Below are 23,220 nucleotides of genomic sequence, written 5' to 3'. Positions count from 1 at the left end.
GGAGGAGTACCGACATCTTGAAAAGTTGTAAGGCTGGTGGAGATTCACAGAGATAGAGAGGCCATGGAGAGATATGAAAACGAGGATGAGAATTTATAAAATGTTACGCTGGGAGCCTGTGTAGCCAGTGAGTAAAGGGTGATGGGTGAATGGGATTCGGTGAATCAGGACACAGGCAGCAAAGATTTGGATGATCTCCAGATTATGGAGGGTAGAATGTGGGAGTGCAGCCAGGCTGCAACAGAAGAGCTGTATCTGGAGTTAACAAAATGTGTGATAGTTTCAGCAAATAATCTGTGCAAGGCCAGCATTACGGAGATTGAAATGAGCAGTCTTAGTGATAGCACAGCTGTAAGAAAGATTTACATTTGTATAGCGCCTTTTACATCCACCCGATGTCTTGAAGCACTTTTCACCTAATGAAGTACTTGTGAAATGTAAATAAGTAGCTGGAAGCTCAACTCGGGGTCAAATATGACACTCAAATTGCAAACAATTTGGTTCAGAGTCAGAATGTGACCAGGGAGAGGGGTTGAGTCAGTGGCTAGGGAAGGAAGTTTGTAGCAGCGAGAGAAGATGATGGATTCAACCTTCCTGATATCTGATTGAAGGAAATTTCTGCCCATCCAGTATTGGATATTAGATGAGCAGATTGATAGCTTAGAGATGGAATTAAACAGAGGGTGGCAGGTTGAGTTAGGTGTCATCGGTATACCCTCGGAAACTGAAACTGTTTTCCAGTCACGTAACTGAGGGCCTGCAGGGAGCTACTGACTTTTGATTTGCAATTTTGAGGATGTTTTGTGCGTCTTTGCAGATGTAAGGAAGTGATTTAGAACTTTCTGATGTTAGAGTCCAGATCAGAAACTCCAAGGTGTATTATGAAGTTAGCCTAGACCTGAACACTATTTCTGGTTTTGGCATTAGGGTGACCATAAGGTGCTTCCCTGCAGGTGTGATTCAATTGATCCACTGGGAAGCTTTTATCAAAACAAACTTTATTTTTAACAACACAGTTATAATATAACTGTCCACCAAAGATGTGCGGGTTAGGTTGATTGGCCATGCTAAAAATTGCCCTTAGTGTCCTGAGATGTGTAGGTTAGAGGGATTAGTGGGTAAATATGTAGGGATATGGGGGTAGGGCCTGGGTGGGATTGTGGTCAGTGCAGACTCGATGGGCCGAATGGCCTCTTTCTGTACTGTAGGGTTTCTATGATAACAAAGAATTAGCATAATTTTTAACCAACTGGAAATACTTAAACATGAAAGGTATAATTGCTATCGTATAGTTCCACTGTAAGCAGTATCCTCATAGACATATATCCCTCTAAAAATCAATTAGCATCAAAAACTGATTTGTTCACGTAGACACTAGCCTTTTAACCCCTTCGACAGATACAGAAAGACACCCGCCTTCTGACTCCCATACAGCAGTTTTCAGAGACAGATCTATCTTCAAGCAGCAGAACTCCAGAGAGAGAAAGAGCTATCTCTTCTCTACAGATCGCTGAACAGAAACTGATAGCCAAGTTCCACACGCATGAGGACGACCTCAACTGGGATCTTGGGTTCATGTCACACTATCTGTAACCTCCACGACTTGCTTGGGTTTTCAAAAACTCACTAACTGTCCTGGCTGGAGACAATACACATCTCTTTAACCTGTGCTTAACCCTCTCTCCACTCTCATTGTCTGCACCTGATTACCTGTAAAGACTCGCATTCCAATCATTATCTTGTAATTGAGTTTGTGTCTATATATGCCCTGTTTGTGAACTGAACTCTTCACTCACCTGATGAAGGGGCAATGCTCCGAAAGCTCATGTTATCAAATAAACCTGTTGGACTTTAACCTGGTGTTGTGAGACTACTTACTGTACAGATCCCAAACAGCAATCTCCAGAGAAGGATATATCCTCAAGCAACAGAACCTCCGAGAAAGAAACCTAGCTTCTGGCAGATCCCAATCTCCAGACTTCAAAGAGAGAAAGGGCTACTTCTCTTTGTAGCTTCCAAGCAGCAACTGCCTTGGGTTTCTCTCTGTGAGCCTAGCCCTGCCAAGTCACATGACCGTGTCAATCAAAGCCTATGCAAAATCCCAGGGGAAAACACTAAGCTAACAGAACAACCCAGCAGTAGTCCAGATTAAAACAAACATTGCAGCAATTAAGATCAATTATGCTGCTGCAGTAACAACATGGCTGCCGGAGGCAGACAAAATAACACCGAAAATTAAACAAATTGCTGAAACAAATTGTGCACAAGAAACACGACTCAAATGCACTTAAAGGCACAGTATCGCCACACGTTTTGGGTATCAAGGCCTTGGGTGCAATTATGAAGCACAATGTCGGAAAGTGAGTTAGCTTTCTAATACTAGTTACAGATATCAAGACCTAGAAATGAGAGGACTTTTGCTTATATGGTATCAGGGATGAGGGACTTCAGTTCCATGGAGAGACTTCGGAAGCTGGATTGTTCTCCTTTGAGCAAAGATGTGTCCGGGGAAATTTAGTAGAGGTGTTTGGAATGATCAGTGGATAGAATAGACAGGGAGAAACTGTTTCCAAGTGGCAGGAGAGTTGACGACCAAAAATTGCACAATTAAGACAATTGCCAAAAAGAGCCAGAGTGGAAATGAGAATCTTTTCATGCAGTAAGTTACGATCTGGGAAACTCTGCCAAAAAGGGTGGTGGAGTTGGACTTGATTGGAACTTCAAGGAAACAATTTTTGGAATATTGGGAAACTTAAGGAACACTTTCAAAAATTATTGCTCAGAAAAGAGATATGCAATCAAAGCTTTTTGTCTTGCGCTCATTAAGATAGCCTGCAAGAAATTACCAAATGCAAAGGGGAATGAGAAAACCTGAACATCAGGACAAGGAGCAGGAGTAGGCTATTTAGCCACTCAAGCTGCTCTGCCATTCAGATCATGGCTGATCTGATAGTAACCTCCAATCTGCATCCTGCCTGCCCGCCCCCGATAACCTATCACTCCTTTGCTTACCAAGAATCTATCCAGCTCTGCGTTAAAAATATCCAAAGACTGTGTTTCCGCCACTTTTTCAGGAAGAGTGTTCCAAAGACTCACTACTCTGAGAGGAAAAATTTCACCTCGACTCTGATTCGAATTGGTGACCCTTTTTTTTAAAGCAGTTACCCTTAATTCTAGATTCTCTCGAGGAAATATCCTCTCTACATCCACCCTGTCAATACCCCCAGGATCTTAAAGGTTTCAGCCAAGGAAATTGGATGACGAAGGCTGTAGATAGGTTGGAGCTGGGACTATTGTTTTTGGAGAAAAGAGGATTAAGAGGATATTTAATAGAGATCTGAGGGGTCTAAGCAGAGTAGATAGTGAGTAACTGCTTTCATTGGCAGAAGGGTTAAGAAGCAGAGGCTACTGATATAAGGTAAATGGCAAAAGCACCAAAAGAAATGAGGAGAACTTCTTACACAGCGAGTGGTTAGGATCTGGAATGCAGTGTCTGGAAGTGTGGCAGAGGCAGATTTAAATGTGGCGTTCAAACGGGAATTGGGTAAGAGCCTGCAGGGATAATTTGCAGAGCTCTGGAGAAAGGCATGAGCTGAGTTGCTTTTGCAGAGATGGGCTGAATGGCCTCCTTTTGTGCTGTACAATTCTATAATCCAGGGCAAACTTTTAAAACTTGACAGTCAGAAATAAATACATTAAAAAATGCGACTGGTATTTTTAGTAACTCCAAGGATGGCAAGTTTGTGACACTGACTCAGACTGTGTGGCCTCTTGCAAATTGGTTTCTGACCACTTTAAATGTTCTAATTTATTTTTATATTTGACTCACTTATTTCTTCCATCCCAAATATTCTCCTTGTGTCTCTTTCATTTCCTCATTGGTGCCTAGCCCCCATCCCCAGCCTTCCTCAGTTTTTAATTTAAATTATTTTTGTAATCCTCTTTATTTTCTCCCTTGCAATGTGTATCAAAAATCTTCTGTTTCATCTGTTTTAAATAATTTGGGGTTTCTGGATTAATATGCATTTCTTAGAATTCTTAGAAACCCTACAGCACAGAAAGAGGCCATTCGGCCCATCGAGTCTGCACCGACCACAATCCCACCCAGGCCCTACTCTCATATCCCTACATATTTTACCCACTAATCCCTCTAACCTACGCATCTCAGGACACTAAGGGCAATTTTAGCATGGCCAATCAACCTAACCTGCAATCTTTGGACTGTGGGAGGAAACCGGAGCACCCGAGGAAACCCACGCAGACACGAGGAGAATGTGCAAACTCCACACAGACAGTGGCCCAAGCCGGGAATCGAACCCAGGTCCCTGGAGCTGTGAAGCAGCAGTGCTAACCACTGTGCTACCGTGCCACCATCCAAGGTGTTGGTGCACACGCGAGAGAAAAGTTAACTAAAGTTTTAAGTTTATTTATTAGTGTCACAAGTAGGCTGACATTAACACTGCAATGAAGTTACTGTGAAAATCCCCTAATTGCCATACTCCAGCACCTGTTCACTGAGGGAGAATTTAGCACGGCCAAAGCATCCAACCAGCACATCTTTTGGACTGTGGGAGAAAACCATTAACCCCTGCAATATATTTGAGAGAAGTCTGAAATAATTCTCAAAGTTCTTTACTTTTAAGAACAATTTTCATTAAAAAAGTTAATTTGATATAACGCAATATTGGAGTTACAAATGTTTCAATTAACATATTAAACTTATATTTGAGGAAGGAATTGGGGTTGGGTTAAGAGGCGTGTTAGAATTATTATTCCTAAAAACAATTTGATACAATGCATGGTTTCTGATTTATCAGTGGATTGAATTGATGGATGGAGCCACACACTGCAGTGTGATCAGGTCTACAGTCGATATGTTTAAGGTTTTCACACGCACAGTGATGTGTTTAGGATGCATTGATGAGAATATAAAATTGAGAGATTGAGGTAACAATCATTGTAATGTCAACAGGGACTGAGCTTAGATCTGGCCAATATAACATAAAGAACATAAATATAACATAAAGGGGCGGCACGGTAGCACAGTGGTTAGCACTGCTGCTTCACAGCTCCAGGGACCTGGGTTCAATTCCGGCCTCGGGTCACTGCCTGTGTGGAGTTTGCACATTCTCCCCGTGTCTGCGTGGGTTTCCTCCGGGTGCTCCAGTTTCCTCCCACAGTCCAAAGATGTGCGGGTTAGGTTGATTGGCCGTGCTAAAATTGCCCCTTAGTGTCCTGGGATGCGTAGATTAGAGGGATTAGCGGGTAAATATGAGGGTTAGAGGGATTAGCAGGTAAATATGTAGGGATATGGGGATAGGGCCTGGGTGGGATTGTTGTCGGTGCAAACTCGATGGGCCGAATGGCCTCTTTCTGCACTGTCGGGTTTCTATGGTTCTAAGAACAGTGAAATATCCACTCAAGTGGATAGAGCTGTGAAGAAGGCCTATAGTGTGTTAGCTTTTATTAACAGGGGGTTTGAGTTTAAGAGCCGTGGGGTTATGCTGCAACTGTACAGGACCTTGGTGAGACCACATTTGGAATATTGTGTGCAGTTCTGGTCACCTCACTATAAGAAGGATGTGGAAGCGCTGGAAAGAGTGCAAAGGAGATTTACCAGGATGCTGCCTGGTTTGGAGGGTAGGTCTTATGAGGAAAGGTTGAGGGAGCTAGGGCTGTTCTCTCTGGAGCGGAGGAGGTTGAGGGGAGACTTAAGAGAGGTTTATAAAATGATGAAGGGGATAGATAGAGTGAACGTTCAAGGACTATTTCCTCGGGTGGATGGAGCTATTACAAGGGGGCATAACTATAGGGTTCACGGTGGGAGATATAGGAAGGATGTCCGAGGTAGGTTCTTTACTCAGAGAGTGGTTGGGGTGTGGAATGGACTGCCTGCAGTGATAGTGGAGTCAGACACTTTAGGAACATTTAAGCGGTTATGGGATACGCACATGGAGCACACCAGGATGATAGGGAGTGGGACAGCTTGATCTTGGTTTCAGATAAAGCTCGGCACAACATCGTGGGCCGAAGGGCCTGTTCTGTGCTGTACTGTTCTATGTTCTATGTAGGATTGAGAAAGATTGAAGTAAAGTATAATCATGGTTGTATTTAAAAATGGGACAAGGTTTAGAGACAGCTAGGGATAATAGAGGTTTGACATCGCAGAATTTAAAGAAAAACCAAAGTGAGACGGAGGTGAAATATAATAATTGTAATATAAAATCGAGTGGGGCTGAGGTTAAAAACATACTGCTAAATGTAGCTTATGATGGATAGACCAACAGGGCAGCTCCTGTTGGCTTTGTGGAGTCTTGTATGTGGTCTCTCAAAGCTTGGCAGCTGTGAGCAGACAGCTAGTTGATTTGATATTGTAGCTTTTTGTTGTAGCACCGTGTGTTCAGTGGTAGTTTTCAATCCAGGTACCTGATAAATGGGGGAAAACACAACTTTGGTGGGTGGTGCCTATTACGTGGGGCAGTGACTATGATGATGGGTGCTGGAATGATTTGACGGCCAATAGGGATAAAGGATTTTAGTCATCTCGAAATAGAAAGGCAAACAAAGGTGAGAGGCTGAGGTAAAAAAATATAATCGGTGTAACGTATAACTGAGACCGAGTGAGGTAAAGTTTAATCAATGTTGTATGAAATAGAGAGAGAGTTATCCCACCTTGGTTACTGGTCCCAGCTCTCTCGGCAGCACAGTGGTTAGCACTGCTGCCTTACAGCGCCAGGGACCCAGGCTCGATTCCCAGCTTGAATGACTGTGCGGAGTCTGCACGTTCTCCCTGTATCTGCGTGGGTTTCCCCCGGGAGCTCTGGTTTCCTCCCACAGTCTGAAAGATGTACTGTTTAGGTGCATTGGCCGTGCTAAATTCTCCCTCAGTGAACCGGAGTGTGGCGACTAGGGAAGCCTACTTGTGACACTTAAACTCTACTCTAACCTTGGTTACTGGACTGGCACCCAAAGAGTGTGCACTGTACGTCCAAATATTGCCTTATCAAGGTTCTACGTGGACAGGAAAGTTGTGCTGAGGCCACAGTCAAAGCAGCCACAATCTTATGAAATGGCAGAACAGGCTTGGAGGGACGACTGGCTAGTTCCTGTGTTCATTTGGCAAATCGAGCACATGCTGGTTCTCGGTAGAGTAATTCTGTCAGTCCCTTCCTCCACTGTATCTCTTGTAGTACTGCATGTTTATTTCCTTCAGGTATCCATCTAATTTCCTTTTAAAATGCTTGTTCCTTTCCATTTCCACCATTTTCTTCAGTAGTGCACTCCAGGTCACTACCACTTACTGCAGCAAAAAAGACCGTCTTCACATAAATCTCTGTCCCTTAGACTTTGTGCCATCAGCCAGTTGGGGTAGTTTCCTTTGCCTACATTATCTAAAGCTATCTTGTACACCTCTATCAAATCTCCCCTCTGTCTCCTTTGGGGCGGCATGGTAGCACAGTGGTTAGCACTGCTGCTTCACAGTTCCAGGGACCTGGGTTCGATTCCCGGCTTGGATCACTGTCTGTGTGGAGTTTGCATATTCTCATCGTGTCTGTGTCGGTTTCCTCCGGGTGCTCCGGTTTCCTCCCACAGTCCAAAGATGTGCGGGTTAAGTTGATTGGCCGTGCTAAAATTGCTCCTTAGTGTCCTGAGATGTATAGGTTAGAGGGATTAGTGGGTAAATATGTAGGGATATGGGGGTAGGGCCTGGGTGGGATTGTGGTCGGTGCAGACTCGATGGGCCAAATGGCCTCTTTCTGCACTGTAGGTTTTCTGTGTTCTGTGCTCCAAGTGAACAATGCCAAGTTCTCGCACTTAACCTTGTCATGAACTGTGGTGCTTTGTTGATGTTTGTTGTGGTTTTATTAAACTCTGTCTTTGGTTTTCGCGGTTTATGTATCTGTAACCTCTGATCCCTTTGCTTCTCTTGCCCCAGTAGACACTCTATTTTACAAGAGCACCATAGCACATCCTCAGGGCATCTCAAAGCAGTGAATTATTTTTAAAGTTTGCGTGCAGCCCCATGAAATATTACCCAGATCTTGAGAGCTGTGATGTGCCGATAAGATGTGCACTGAGTGAATCCAGAAATGTTTCCATTCAGCTGGAAAATCTGATGAATCAAATTGAAATGTCAGTTCTGATTAAAGCTCACTGACCTGAACAGTTAACTGGTTCTCTTTCATGTCCTCAAATTCTGCCTGTGGGGACAAATTTGTTTTTGTCCAGTGTCGAAATTAACGTTTGTCTTCTATTTTTGTGTGCCGCTTAGGTATGCACTGTTTGAAAGAGCCTTCAACTTCTAGGTTTTTCCCCCCCATCTGAAGTTCTTTTGTGTTCAAGTGAAATATTGAATATAAACCACTGAAGCATCGAAGTAGGAAGTTTGCATAAATCCTGCGACTAATTTTAAGTTTCCTTTCCACTTCAGGCTTTCACTGAGACCCCAGGATGTCTGACAGCGAAGGTAGCAACTTCACCGATGATGAGAGCTCCCGCAGCAGCGAGGCAGAAGAGCAGGAGGAAAATGAGGTACTTGAGAGTGTGCAAATGTGCGCTGATTACTCTGTATTTGAAGAAAATTAAGTACTTAAAGTTCATGACTAAAATGCCCCACCCCTCAGTTCCTGCGGTTTGTACGTCTGGCTGGATTTGAACACTTGACTCAGTCGTAGTGCTCTTGCTCTGATTCGGATGGTTCAAATCCCACTCCACGGATTGAGCATAAAAATCCGGGCTGACACTCCAGTACTGAGGGAGTGCTACATGCCATCAAGGGTGTGATCTTTCAGATAAGATATTAAACCAGGTGGATGTAAAGGATCCCGTAGCATTTTGAGGAGGTGTGCTGGCCAATATTTATCATTGTCTGAGCTTACAAATTATCTACCATGTTCCTATACTGCAACAGTGACTACATCTCGAAAGTGTTTCATTGGCTGTAAAGTGCTTTGGGATGTCCTGTGATGATGGAAGGTGCTATACAAATGCAAATCATGTTTTTTTGATTTATGAACTTTGGGTGCTTTATTAATTAGCACTTCACAAATTCTTCAATGAGCAAACGGAATTCCTGTGGTGGTGTTTATGCGTTGTCGGAGGTCTCTAAATGGGATAAAGTAAGAGCGTAACATGAGAAATAGCAGCTCCTTCAGCCTACTCCACCATTCAGTAAGATCATGGTTGATTTTCTACCCCGGGTGTGCCTTCCCACACTATCCCATTTTCCCACACAATGGTCTCCACATTCCTTAACTTGGTGTATTTCCAGGATCTGCTGCGTCACTCGCCCCTGTTGAATGATTAAGGTTCTTTTTTCTCATCATCAAATTGGCTCAACACACTGTCTGGGGAAATCTCCTGCAGCTTTACGTTGCCACCTGCGCTCTGAGCTCCCCAGACCCCACATTATTGCTGGCTCACTCCTGCATCCAGTCCGTCATCAGATACCAGCCCTTATGCTCTTGTCCTTTGGAATTCTGTCCATAAATCCTTTCAAAGCCTCCTAAAAGTCCGTCTCTTTACCTGTGCTTTAATCAATGGGCTGAATGGCCTCCTTCTGCACTGTAGGGGATTCTATGATTCTGTCTCTGCTTTCCCTCACCACCAGCAAAGTGCACTTTTCACCGCTGAAACACTTCTCAAATGCTTTTACAATAGAGCCACTTGTATTTCACAAATGCCATGCAGCTCAACCTTCCTCCTAAATATAACTCCAGTTTGGAAGGGCAAAATGTGTAATTATGGTGCTGGTGTTTTATCACACAGACAGAACATGTCGATGGCAGCTTCACCTGTCGTAGAATATATGTGTTTCTCCAGTTTGATTATATAGCATCTCTGAAATCAACATTAGGATGTTTTCAAGCATTGTGTAGATTGGACAGCATATTTAAACACCAAATAAATAAACTGTGTGACTTTTTAATTCTCTGTGTAAAGAAGTATCTCCCAAATTCTTTATTTGATCTATTAGTGACTATCTTGTATCTATACTTGTTGTTCTTGTCTCGCCCACAAGTGGAAACATTTTGTGCGTACCCCTCCTTATCAAACGTCTGAATGAAGAGATCTGTCAGGCCCTCTCTGTTTTCCAGGAGAAGGGTCTTGGTCTGCTCCACCGATCCAGATGTTTGCAGCCTCTTAATTCTGATTTGTTGACAGATTCCGTGCTGCCCCTTAATTTAAGGCGTGTTTATCCTGTCACTAACCTGTTTTGCCTCCTTGTCACCCAGGAAGAGGAGGAGCAAGCCAGCAGGGGCAGTGAGAAAGCAGAGGGAGAAGGGGAGATAGAAGAGGAGGCTGAAGAAGTTGATGAGGAGGAGGAAGAGGAGGAGGAAGAAGAGGAAGAGGAAGAGTATGATGAAGAAGAAGATGATGACCGACCCAAGAAGAAACCACGGCACGGAGGATTCATCTTGGATGAAGCTGGTACAGAACTCGACTTGTATTTTTCGATGATTACATGCCTGAAATGGGGGTACTGATCATCTTGTTTTATTATTGAGTTGCATTATTTAGAGTCTGTGAATGTTTGCAGAGTACCTTTTCAGTTTAATAGTCTTTATTTTGTTTGAGTTGTCATGTTTTTGTGAGAGAATGTCACGTGTTTTAAGTGGTTATGGTTATTGTGAAGGGACAAAACAGTTTCGTGGTTTCAAATGACTTGTTTTAAACTTGTTAGCTTTGTGCTTGAGATTTGATATTGTACTAAACCCCCTAAAATGAATTACATTTTATAATATCCTTGGAATTTGTTCACTGGACTTTGCATCATTTCCCAGTGAGCTTGCTCACTGGATTGAAACTGATGTGTAATAAAGGACATGCTTAGCTTATCTGATTATTGAAAGGGAAGGACAAAACTATGGAGAGGGAAAAGATGCATTTTATTTCAGTGAGCCAGTTATACTGTCCATACTTGCTGACATAAAACTTCATGTCAACGCACACACGTGACTTTCTATGTGGGGTTTTCACGTTCTCCCCATGTCTGTGTGTGTTTCCTCCGGGTGCTCTTGACTTCCTCCCACACTCCAAAGATGTGCAGGTTAGGTGGATTGGCTATGCTAAATTGTCCCTTAGTGTCCAAAGATGTGCAGGTTAGATGGATTGGCCATGCTAAATTGTCCCTTAGTGTCCAAAGATGTGCAGGTTAGATGGATTGGCCATGCTAAATTGTCCCTTAGTGCCCAAAGATGTGCCAGTTAGATGGATTGGCCATGCTAAATTGTCCCTTAGTGCCCAAAGATGTGCAGGTTAGATGGATTGGCCATGCTAAATTGTCCCTTAGTGCCCAAAGATGTGCAGGTTAGATGGATTGGCCATGCTAAATTGTCCCTTAGTGTCCAAAGATGTGCAGGTTAGATGGATTGGCCATGCTAAATTGTCCCTTAGTGCCCAAAGATGTGCCAGTTAGATGGATTGGCCATGCTAAATTGTCCCTTAGTGCCCAAAGATGTGCAGGTTAGATGGATTGGCCATGCTAAATTGTCCCTTAGTGCCCAAAGATGTGCAGGTTAGATGGATTGGCCATGCTAATCCGGGCGGCACGGTAACACAGTGGGTCACTGTCTGTGTGGGTTTCCTCCGGATGCTCCGGTTTCCTCCCACAGTCTGAAAGACATGCTGGTTAGGGTGCATTGACCTGAACAGGTGTGGCGACTAGGGGAATTTCACAGTAACTTCATTGTAGTGTTAATGTAAGCCTTACTTGTGACTAATAAATAAATTTTACTTTTAAATTGCCCCTTCGTGTCCAAAGATGTGCAGGTTAGGTGGATTGGCCATGGTAAATGTGTGGGGTTACAGGGATAGGATGGAGGGTTACAGGGATAGGGTGAGGAAGAGGGCCTGTGTAAGGTTCTCTGTTAGAGAGTCGATGGGCCAAATGGCCTCTGCTGCACTGTGGGGATTCTGTGAATTAGCATGTGAAGTCCTGAAGGCACAATTTGCCCAACAGCATGTTGTTGCCTTGTGCTATTTTGGCTTCACATCTGCTGCAGTCTGACTGCAGTTGTGTGTCAGATGAAATTTAAAAGATTCACACATTTCATTGAAACCTTTCCAGTGTTAAGTGGTTGGTGGGGGTGCGAGGGGGGTGCAGCTCATGCTCTTTTAACATAAAGATTCAGCAGTCATTCGAAAGGCTGGAAGAAAAGCTCCGTACTTTTCCGAAAACCAGGCGAGAAGTGGTGTGGCTGGGTAAGCCAGTATTTATTGCCCATTGCTGTACATCAGAGTAGCTTGCTAGGCCAACTCTGGACAGTTAAAAGCCAACTGCGCCTCTCGGTTTCATGGTCATGGTTACTTGATAAAAACTTTTTATTCCAGATTTATTTAACAAACTGAATGAAAATTCCCCAGCTACTCGGCGGTATCATCGGTCTGTGCCTCTGGCCTGGCCTAGTAATGTGACTATTCTCCTTCCCTAACCATCCTGATAGTAGATCCTCAGTCTGTCCACCCTGCTGTTGGCAGATATGATTTTCATTTGGAGACAAATATTTTTAGTTTGAAGCATTTCCGCTTAAATTGATTCCCCCTAATAATTTATTTGACAGGTACCACCCCCACACCCTTAAGAATAATTCCCAAACATACTGAGTTGATTGACGGAAAGGATACTGTGCTGGTTATTAAAGCTTGAATGTTTTCTTTCAAAAGGTAACATGGTTAATTGAATATCAGGAAACATTGAACTCTGTTCTTCTTTTAAAAGATGTGGATGATGAATATGAAGACGAAGATCAGTGGGAGGATGGAGCAGAGGATATCCTTGAGAAAGGTTTGTCAAGCGCTAACATTTATTTACTTTGCTGACAGCAATTTGAAATATACACAACTTAGCGCAAACATGGCGTTTCCCATCTCTCCTGGTTTGTTGTGTGCTAGGCCAATGTGTGTCGTATAAAATATTCAGCTTTCATCTGTAAAGTCTCATCGCTTACAGTAACTGAAAAATGCAATTGTGATAGTTCAAAAAATTTTATGTTCGCAAGTTAGAAGCTCATTTTATTCAGGGCGTTGCTAGTATCCGCATTAACTTACATAGTTAACATTAAATAAACAGGCAGAAGCATTTGGCAGAGTCTGTTTAATCATCATGTCCACCGATGCAGTAACTCATTCATGTACTAGTCCTGGGTTAGACTCAGGAGTTATGTCTTGAGATGGTAACTAGTTGTTCTCCCCAAAAAATATATCTAAAGTTATATGCCCTTAACTGTGTCTGTGCTTCTGTCCCATATCGTAACTGTCTTCCCTTTCAATGTGTTTTCTATTATTGTTTTTTTTTCTCTCCCACATATTTTCTCTAATTTCTTTCTTTTTCTATAAGTCACTATTTCCATCTGTCTCTCTCTCTCTCTCTCTCTCCCATCCTCTGTGCGTTTCCTCATCCTGCTTTATCCCATGATCTGTGAAATGTGGATGTGAGGGAAACTATGGCTGGCAATAGAAGGGAGCAGGTAGATTAGACTGAGCCAGGTAGCCTTCCTGTCACTGCCACGGGTGAAGTAAAGTCACGGCATTGTCGTGGACTGGGACGTCTGGAATCCTCACAGGTGAGGAAGAAGCTCAGAGCCTGAGAGGAACCGGGATGTCTCGGTGGTAATGCTAGCAGCAGATGATGAATTTTGGGGTGAAGAGAGTGGTGATGTTTCTTTCAGGTGAAACATTTTAAATGTGGTCCCCTCACTGCTTGTTCAGGGTGAATGTAAAACAATGGCGCGATAGTAATTGGATTGGTATTCTGAAAGGATATGCTTAAATAGAATCTATACTTATAAAAGTTATCCATAAACCCAACTTTGTATAATTACTGTGCACCACAAAGTCAGTTTGAGGTCACGGTCGATTTGTCTTATTTCAAGGATGGTGAGTTAGTGATTCAGCTGTATCGAGCTGGATTAAATGACTGAATTATGTTAGTTTCATCTGCGGGGTCTCATTTTATTACGTGTTAAATGACTGGCTTAATGTTTATGCTTGCTTAACCGAACCCAAGAAAACACACTTCAAAAGAAGCATCTCACTATTTTTATTTCTAATCCTGTGCCTCATTTATACAATGAGCCTGTATTTGTCCATGTAAGTGGTGCAGTGAGTATATAAATATTATCTTTTGGTATCTAAGTGAGACCCGAATCAAGATATCCCAAATGGAGTGACTAATTGGCCTTTTATTAGAAAAATTGGATGTGAAATTTAAAGAAAAATTCTAAGTTTTGCTAACTTATTGTAAGTTTCAAATTGGGTTACCAGCAACCTTTCAATATGACACATTCTATGCATTACCTATACTTGGAATTATATAGAATTTATGCACAGAAACAAGGCATTGGCTCAACTGGTCTTTGGTTTTTATGTTCCACACGGGCATCTTGCTTCATCTCTCCCTATTGGCATGTCCTTCTATTTACAGCTTCCTTGCAACATCCAGTGGCATAAAGTTCTGGACTAGGAACAACGTCACTGCAACTGGTTTGCTGCTAAGATCAAAGCACTTGATATTTTGCCTTCACATTCCTTTGTCTTTCCATCAATGACTGAGGGTGGTTGTATTGCTAATTGGATTCTGGCAAGAACCAGCCTCGCATAGGCCTTAATTCCACACAACCGTTTTAAAAAATTCATTCAAGGGGGATGGGCTTCGCTGGCGAGGTCAGCATTCATTGCCCATCCCTGCTTTCCTCCTCCTCCCTCTTTTCCCGTGATCCACATAAAAAACTATCCTCGTGGACCCATTACTTCTGCCTGTTCTTGTCCAAGGAACTGATTTCTTCCAACCTCAACTTTCTTGCCTTGTCCAGTCTCTCCTCACTGCACCTCTTTCAATGCCCTCTGTCACTTTAGCGATCTTCTTTCAATCATGGATGCCCAGTGTTTCTACACTGCCATCCCTCACCAGGACGGCCTGAAGATTCTCCACTTCTTCCCTGAACGAAGCCCCAACTACCCTCCCTCCACCTGACGGAACTTGTTTTCACAGTAAACAACTCCTCCTTTGACTTCACTTGCTTCCTCCAAATAAAAAGTGTTGCTACAGGAACTGGTATGGGCCTGAGCTATGCCTGCCTCTCCATAAAATAAGCAGAACTTTTTGTTCCAGGTCGGGCAATGCCTTGCATTAAAAATTTTCATCCTTGTGGCCAAATCCTTTCATGACTTCTCTTCCTCCCCTCTCTGCCACCTTCTCTACCTCTTGAACAACTTTGCATTCCTCCAATTTTGGCCTCTTGTGCATCCCCTATTTCCTTTGTCCCACCATTAGAGACTGTGCCTCAGTCACCTAGACCCTAAGCTGTGGTGTTCCTCTCCCAAACCCCTTTACTTCTCTCCTCTCCACCTTTTAAGATGCTCCTTAATATTTGGTTCTTTGATCAAGCTTTTGGAAACTTTTTTTAGTGTTTCCTTATGTGGCTCAGATTTTCTTTTCACTAACATTTCTTTGAAGCACTCTTGGCGTCTGGCTGTTTTAAAGAAGCAATATAAAGAAAAGCTGCTGTGGCTGCACTCGCTGTACTAATTTGGACAAGAAACATTAACACTTGGGTGTTTTGGAGGTGGCTCTCGGAGCCTATGGGGCCAAACCCCAGCTAAAATCAGCACCATTAGAGCATGAAGGGAAGAAATTGTAGGGAAGGAATACTGTATGATTTTCCCTAATGATCTTGGTGACTTTCAGTGTGGCGAATAATTTTTCCATCAACTTGCTCATGATCGAGTGAGTAGAGCCCAGAGGAACAAATGCAGGCTTGTAAATAAGAGAAATCAAAGATGTAGAGTGTTGAAGAAAAGATTAACAAATAGGGCCCGCTAATGTATGACGTAGGTGATAATGCACCATTGACATCAGTCAGTATTAGAGAGAGAGAGAATGGGGGGGAGAGTTAGTGGTGTGGGGGGCTGGTTGGAATCCTGCTTAGGAGTAGAGTGCCTGCTGTGAAACCTAATTTAGATGTACGACTAATAACATAGGTTAAGCAGATACCAGAGTGTGTCTACAGCCTAAGAATAAAATCCCACACCTAGGGTCCAAGGTAGAAGGACCCATCTCAGAACACACAAACTGAAAAATTAGAAAACTTCAGGATTTTTAAATTTATTTTCAATAATGATTTTAGTTGCCCCTTCCAGCTCTTAATCTACTTCCATCTCTCGTTTCCCAAAATATTATCCTTGCCATATGAGCTTACCATAATTACCGGTGGCACAGTGGTTAGCACTGCTAACAATGTGTCTGCATGGGTTTCCTCCGGGTGCTCCGAACACACACACACACACACACACACACACACACACACACACACACACACACACAGTCCGAAAGACATGCTGGTTAGGTGCATTGGCCGTGCTAAATTCTCCCTCAGTGTACCCGAACAGGCGCCGGAGTGTGGCGACTAGGGGATTTTCACAGTAACTTCATTGCAGTGTTAATGTAAGCCTACTTGTGACACTAATAAATAAGCTTTAAATTGTTTACAATACTTTTATATTTATGTATTTATTTGTACCGGCCTAAAACCAGACTGCTTTCATACCTCTATTCCAAAAAGGAAATAGATTATTTAGAGTTCATTTCTTAATCTCAGATTCCAGTACTTTGCCTTCCTATGTAGGTCTGCATTTTGGAATTAAGTTGGTGTCGATGTGGCCGTAAAGCTGCAGAGAGATAGACTTTAACCAAATGGATGTGGCAGAGCCTTTGCAAAATCTGTGCTGCTTTGGGTAAAATATACACGCATTAAAAAATCTTGCAAACAAGGTGCACCTCCTCCTACCGGCAAGCCCTGTAATGTCCCGATTTTAGGTCCCCTGTCAATAATGCACATTGCTGTATGGATGTTACTAGTTCAACTTTGCAGTTGGTTTTAGCCACCAGGTGGCTCTGGAGCAAAGTTCTTCAAGACTTGTGGCAGTCTTATGCGTGTGTATATTTTTTTAAAAAAAGATTCCGGTTCATTAACTGGTTACCACTGAAAAATGTACCGATGTTCCATGACCGCAAGGCACAGGAGGACTTCACTGTTTGCTACCACGGAGTATCCATTGGCAGGTGTAGATGTCCCCGCTGCATTTAATACTTCAGCTATCCAGAGTATTTACTGCAAGACTCCAATCGCCATCATCAAATAGATGAATGGGGATGTTGTTTGAAAATCAAATGTGTTTAGTTTTATTGGGTCTATGCCTGAGTGTAAGAGTATTTTACCATTCTCTTTGAAAACATGTCCATTTTACCCTTGTGTATTTTTCGTTTCAGTTTTGAGCGTGCATCATACATTCCTGCTTATGTGCCATGTTTTAATTTTTGTCCTTACATTTTTTGTTCCCTGTTCACCATGTGATTGATTTTGGTGGTATTGTTTGGCTGTTTACTGTGTTGCCTTCTCAACAGAAGAAATTGAAGGTACGTGCACGATTCCATATATCGCTTTGAGTTTAACGCAAATTAGTCTGTGGATCGCAGTTATTCAGGGCTTTGAAATTGCGCCATGCAAACATTAACAAAATCCCTTTGCCCATTGCAATGAATCAGTTTGCGTAAATGTTTCTATCCGAATAAAAGCGGGTGTTCCACCGGAGAATGGGTCAACGCTGATAAACTGTACAAATAGTTAATTTCTGAAATATTCCAATGCTAATATTAGAACAGGTTAATTTCAAAGCCCATGTGCATTCATATATGTAAGCTTGCAGTTGATTTTTTTTAAGTTGTAATTTGCATTTATATAATGTGCCACATTGATTCATCTGGCTGTCTGTCTTTTAATTTCTTTTTGGTTGGTAGGCTGTTAAAGTAATGGTTCAAGTTCCACTGCTGCTTGATGAAATTCAGCAACTACAAGACAGTATTTCTACAGTGCCATTAATGTAATAAAATGTCCTGCTTCACAGGAGCACTATCAGGCAGAATTTGACACAGTTCGGGCAGAAGACTGGAAGCTTGGTCAAAGGGATAGATTTTAAGGAGCATCTTAAAGGAGGTGGCAAGGTCTGGGGGAGGGAGAGCTTGGGGTCTGGACAACTGAAAGCATGGGTCATCAATGGTGGAATAATGGAAATGGGGAATGCTCAAGAGGCCAGAATTAGAGGATCTGTGGGGTTGGAGGATGTAATAGGGATAAAGGGGGCCACTTGTCAGTGGCCGCAGCAAATGCTCTTTGAGACTGGGCCATGCTCTGCAGCCCCTCAGCCATGATCCTCTATGACTGCGCCACGTTCTCAAGGGCTGCAGCCATAGCCTACTATGTCTCAGTGCTGTCCCGCTGGGTCTCGTGCAAGCTCTTGAGCCTCTCAGCCATGGGCTGCAGAACCTTGAAGGCTGTTGAGTCCCTCAGCTGTGGCCCGCTGAGACTCAGCCATCAATTGGAGCCTGCTATTAATGGTGAGGAATCCCTACCCCAGACTTTACATCATGGACGCCACCCTTGCAGTGTTGGCCTGGGAACCACGCAAGACAGGCAATAGCTGGTCTGTCTGAAAGCTTTGGGACGACTCCTAACAGCCTCTCAGTCGGTCCAATGTGGCCGTCAGACCCTCCTGCATTCCCTGGCTCTGTTGCTGCATCTCCAGCAGCTGAGGAAGAAGTGATTTCAGGCCCAGCATGTAGCCTGGGGCCAGCTGAGTCCTCACCTCTGGCAGGACCCCGCGTTCCAGAGCCCTCAGACGTTTCCTTCTCCACCCCATATACGTTATCCGATGTGTCGTGCTCACTAGAGTGTGACCCAGAAGCCTCACCACTAACTGGACCCACTGACATGTCAGTATCTGGGATGGTGAGCTGTGAGGTGGAAGCTGATGCCAAAACGGTGCCACTCTCGGGGGTCTCTTTACTTGCTTCCTCCGAGGAGTCTTCGGAGCTGTCAGTCTCAGGGTGGGCGGGAGCTGCAGTTGGGGCCTGGAGTCCAGATGGCCTTGGCGCATCCAGATCTCTTCCTGCATCACAGGACACCAGGTCAAGTGCAAGGGAGGGAGAGGAATCTGGGATGCCAGAATGTGGCTTGACATTTCTCCATTGAACATAGAACAAAGCACAAAAAATATTACATCACAGAAACGGGCCCTTTGGCCCTCCAAGCCTGCAGCGATCATGCTGCCCATCTGAATTGTAACCCCCTACCCTTCTGGGGACTATATGCCTCTATTCCCATCCCATCTGTCAAGATGCCCCTTTAAGGTCACTATTGTATCTGCCTTCGCGACCTCCCCCGGCAGCGAGTTCCAGGCGCCCACTACCCTCTCTGTGCAAATAAACTAGAGACATAGAGGTTTACAGCATGGAAACAGGCCCTTCGGCCCAACTTGTCCATGCCGCCCTTTTTTTTTAAACCCCTAAGCTAATCCCAATTGCCCGCATTTGGCCCATATCCCTCTATACCCATTGTACCCATGTAACTAAATGCTTTTTAAAAGACAAAATTGTACCCGCCTCTACTACTACCTCTGGCAGCTTGTTCCAGGCACTCTCCACCCTCTGTGAAAAAATTGCCCCTCTGGACACTTTTGTATCTCTCTCCTCTCACCTTAAACCTATGCCCTCTAGTTTTAGACTCCCTTACATTTGGGAAAAGATATTGACTATCTAGCTGATCTGTGCCCCTCATTATTTTATAGACCTCTATAAGATCGCCCCTCAGCCTCCAACGCTCCAGAGAAAAAAGTCCCAGTTTATCCAGCCTCTCCTTGTAACTCAAACCATCAAGACCGGTAGCACCCTAGTAAATCTTTTCTGCACTCTTTCTAGTTTAATAATATCCTTTCTATAATAGGATGACCAGAATTGCATACAGTATTCCAAGTGTGGCCGTACCAATGTCTTGTACAACTTCAACAAGACACTCCAACTCCTGTATTCAATGTCCTGACCGATGAAACCAAGCATGCCGAATGCCTTCTTCACCACTCTGTCCACCTGTGACTCCACTTTAAAGGAGCTATGAACATGTACCCCCAGATCTTTGTTCTGTAACTCTCCCCAGTGCCCTACCATTAACTGAGTAAGTCCTTCCCTAGTTCAATCTACCAAAATGCATCACCTCGCATTTGTCTAAATTAAACTCCATCTGCCATTCGTCAGCCCACTGGCCCAATTAATCAAGATCCTGTTGCAATTGGAGATAATTTTCTTCACTGTCCACTATGCCACCAATCTTGGTGTCATCTGCAAACTTACTAACCATGCCTCCTACATTTTCATCCAAATCATTAATATAAATGACAAATAACATTGGACCCAGCACCGATCCCTGAGGCACACCGCTGGTCACAGGCCTCCAGTTTGAAAAACAATTCTCCACACCCACCCTCTGGCTTCTGTTAAGAAGTCAATTTTGTATCCATTTAGATACCTCGCCCTGGATCCCGTGAGATTTAACCTTATGCAACAACCTACCTTGTCAAAAGTTTCGTACATATCCTTTAAACCTTGCACCTCGCACCTTAAACCCATGCCCCCTAGTGATTGAATAGAGGATTGACAGGTGCTCACTTCTTGACTCCAGCCCGACGATGCTGTCGCTGACAGCTCGGATGTCCTCCTCTCTGAACAGCTACAGCGCCCACTCCTCAAAGGGGGTGGGGACCCAGAGGTCAGGCTCACCACCCCCTGTCTTCACCCTCTCCTCACAAGTGTTATGGGCAGTCTTCTCCTCTGGGGAGAGAAGAAGCCATGAAAAAAAAGATGGCGTGACTCCTGCAGAATATCAGGGGGTGGCCCTCAGAGGGGGCGGAAGGAGGTGCTTGGGGGTCAGGGGCTGGAAGCATTGGGGGCCGGGGGGGGCGGTGGGGGAGAAGCGGATCTGGGGGATATTTGGAGGAAGATGCAAGTTGGGGTTCAGTACTCTCTTGCTGCCCGGATGAGGTCATTGACCTTTTTGCGACATTGCTTCGCTGTTCTGGGGGCCAGTGCCATGGCACTAATTGAGGTGGCAACTGCCTCCAAGGCCGCTTTTCCGTCACCTCCCCTGGGTCTGCATCCTGCTGGGAGGAAGAGGGTGCCCCGCCTTACCGCTGCAGCATCCAGCATCCTGCTGAGGTCACTCTCAGTGAATCTGGGCGCTGACTTCGCCATTTTTTCCTTCACTGTCTGCCTGCCTGCCCATCCTTGGGGTTTTTATGGAGCTGCCCCTCGTTAGGGCAGATCAGCTGCAGGCTGTGTGGGAGAGCATTCCAGCAAGTTAAATGCAGTTTGCTTGTTAGCATTGAGGGAAGGCAAGTGAGCACTTGCATGTGTGCTAATGGGGCGGGGGGGGGGGGGGGGGGGGGCGTCCTCTGATGATTAGGGGGCAGGGGAGAGAGAGGAAGGTGTCATAGCCATCGGAGTCAGTGGGAGATGGAGGCCATGTGCAGGTGGGTCCAGGGTGAGGGGGCCCCTGCCACTCTGCCTGTGATCGGTGGGGGGAGAGGGGAGCGCTGCCACTCTGGTTATGATCGTTGGGGCGAAGGGGGGCTGCTGCCGCTCTGCCTGCAATTGGTGGGAGTGGAGGGGGTCGCGATCGGTCTGGGTGGGGGGTGGGAAATAAGGGGGTCAGCAACATTGAGCGGGGTGTCCAGTGTCCATGGGGGCTCGTGGGAGGCATTATCCAGCCCGGGAGGGATGTGGCAGGGGAGCAGCATTCTTTTATTTTATTTTTTTTCTGCGCATGCGCAGTTGGAGGCTGCAGGATTTTGGGCGCGTGAAACCCCGCCCACAGACTTCTGCAGCGAGAATCGGACTCGCTGAAAATTTTGCAGCCAGTCTGTGTATGGGGGGGGGCCTAAAAATGATCCAGAAAATGGATCTGAAGCTCTCTGTTTCAAGTCTGCCCAGCACTTGGACAGAAAATGATAAAATACGCCCAAAGAGAGTGACCATGGAGGGATTTGAAAAGGAGGAGAATTTTAAAATAGAGTTGTCACTTGGCCAGGAGCCAACACCGGGGTGATGGGTGAAAGGGACTTGGTATAAATAAGGGTATGAGTTCTGGTTGGCCTCAGATTTACAGAGTGTGGACCAGGAGGATGTTAGAATATCAAAGGACTTGGGAATTTCAGCAGCAGCTGAAGTTACCGATGTTGGTGACATTACCGAGTGGGCAGTCTTAGTGGAATTGAGCTTAAAAGCTCATCTTTTGACGAGATATGACATCGTTTGCGCAGAGTCTGGTTCAGCCTCAGAGAGTTGCCGTGGAGCGGGCCAGAGGACAGGATTTGTCGGGGGGGTCCAAAGTCTTATTTAATTGTAGGAAAATTCTGCTCATCCAGGCAAGCAGTCTGCCAATTCAGAGACAGCGGAGGAGTTGGGAAAGGTAATGAGGAGGTAGAACAAGTTGTCAGTGCACATGTTCAAAAACATTATTCCGAACGAGACTAAACACTTTCACAGCAAGCATCCTTAGTTTCCTCTCCGCTCTCCCCAGCAAGGAAAAGGCATTTTCAATTGAATAACAGAATACAATAGCAAGCTGCCATGGGATGACCATTGTTTGTGGCTGTTCCATTCATGGAGCCTTCCACTCTCAATCCTCTTTACATCATTCACGACTCACAAAGATTACAGACATCCCGCTCCAAAGCCTCCACCAGTACCACTCTTCATCTGTCAGTTGAGTTTTGAGAGCAGCCTGGGGCTACATGTCCACCCGTTTAGCTTCCTCTCTTTGGTGAATTACTCCGCATCCTTAACTTGATTCCACAACGGGAATTCCCAGCTTGGTGAATCGCTTACTGCATTGTCCACATTCCTTTCTCATTCTACATGCGGGCGATTCCACCAGTGACCAGGCAGCATGGAATTTTTCTTTTCCTTTAGAACCCAGCTCTTGTTAATATCTCGGGTTTGGAAATCTAAGCAGTTTCTCAGTTAATGTGGTGACGGACTGGTTTTCAAGCGTTTTTTCAGGATTAATATGAAAGGCTGGCTGGGTTGGGAAAAAGTGCAAATCTTTGAACCTATTTGATGACCTTCCACAGTAGTTCCTCCTGGGTAAATCAACTTGTGATGTTTTCCCCCTCCTATCATTCCACGAGTTCTCCATGGGTATTTGCTGCTTCGGAAAAGGGGCAGCTAGTCTCTTGAGTTTTTGGCAGTCTTGTTTCGTTGTGAGGTGTCGAGCTGGGTGACTGGCTGTAAGAATATCTCAGTGCCTTCCCCCTTTCCCCTCATTCTCTGCTGGGCATCTCCCTGAGGGCAGGTGCACACAATGCAAAATCGTGATGCAGTTGGACTGGACT

The 23,220-nt window shown here is 44.6% G+C and overlaps 1 protein-coding gene across 2 annotated transcripts in view; it reads left to right on the top strand.

Annotated features, from left to right (window-relative positions):
• supt5h (SPT5 homolog, DSIF elongation factor subunit) overlaps positions 1–23,220 on the top strand; it is a 92,105-nt gene that overhangs the window by 9,868 nt on the left and 59,017 nt on the right. The window contains exons 2-4 of one of the 2 annotated variants that reach the window (XM_078241638.1): positions 8,432–8,532; positions 10,236–10,431; positions 12,722–12,787. In XM_078241638.1, the coding sequence (XP_078097764.1) occupies positions 8,452–8,532; positions 10,236–10,431; positions 12,722–12,787 (343 nt within the window). In that variant the 5' untranslated portion in view covers positions 8,432–8,451. Of the gene's footprint in view, positions 1–8,431; positions 8,533–10,235; positions 10,432–12,721; positions 12,799–23,220 lie in introns of both variants that reach the window. The other variant, XM_078241639.1, reaches the window with a different exon arrangement.

This window comes from Mustelus asterias, chromosome 24, assembly GCF_964213995.1.
Source record: "Mustelus asterias chromosome 24, sMusAst1.hap1.1, whole genome shotgun sequence".
Taxonomy (NCBI): Eukaryota; Metazoa; Chordata; class Chondrichthyes; order Carcharhiniformes; family Triakidae; genus Mustelus; species Mustelus asterias.
This window is presented reverse-complemented; position numbering and strand designations above follow the sequence as displayed.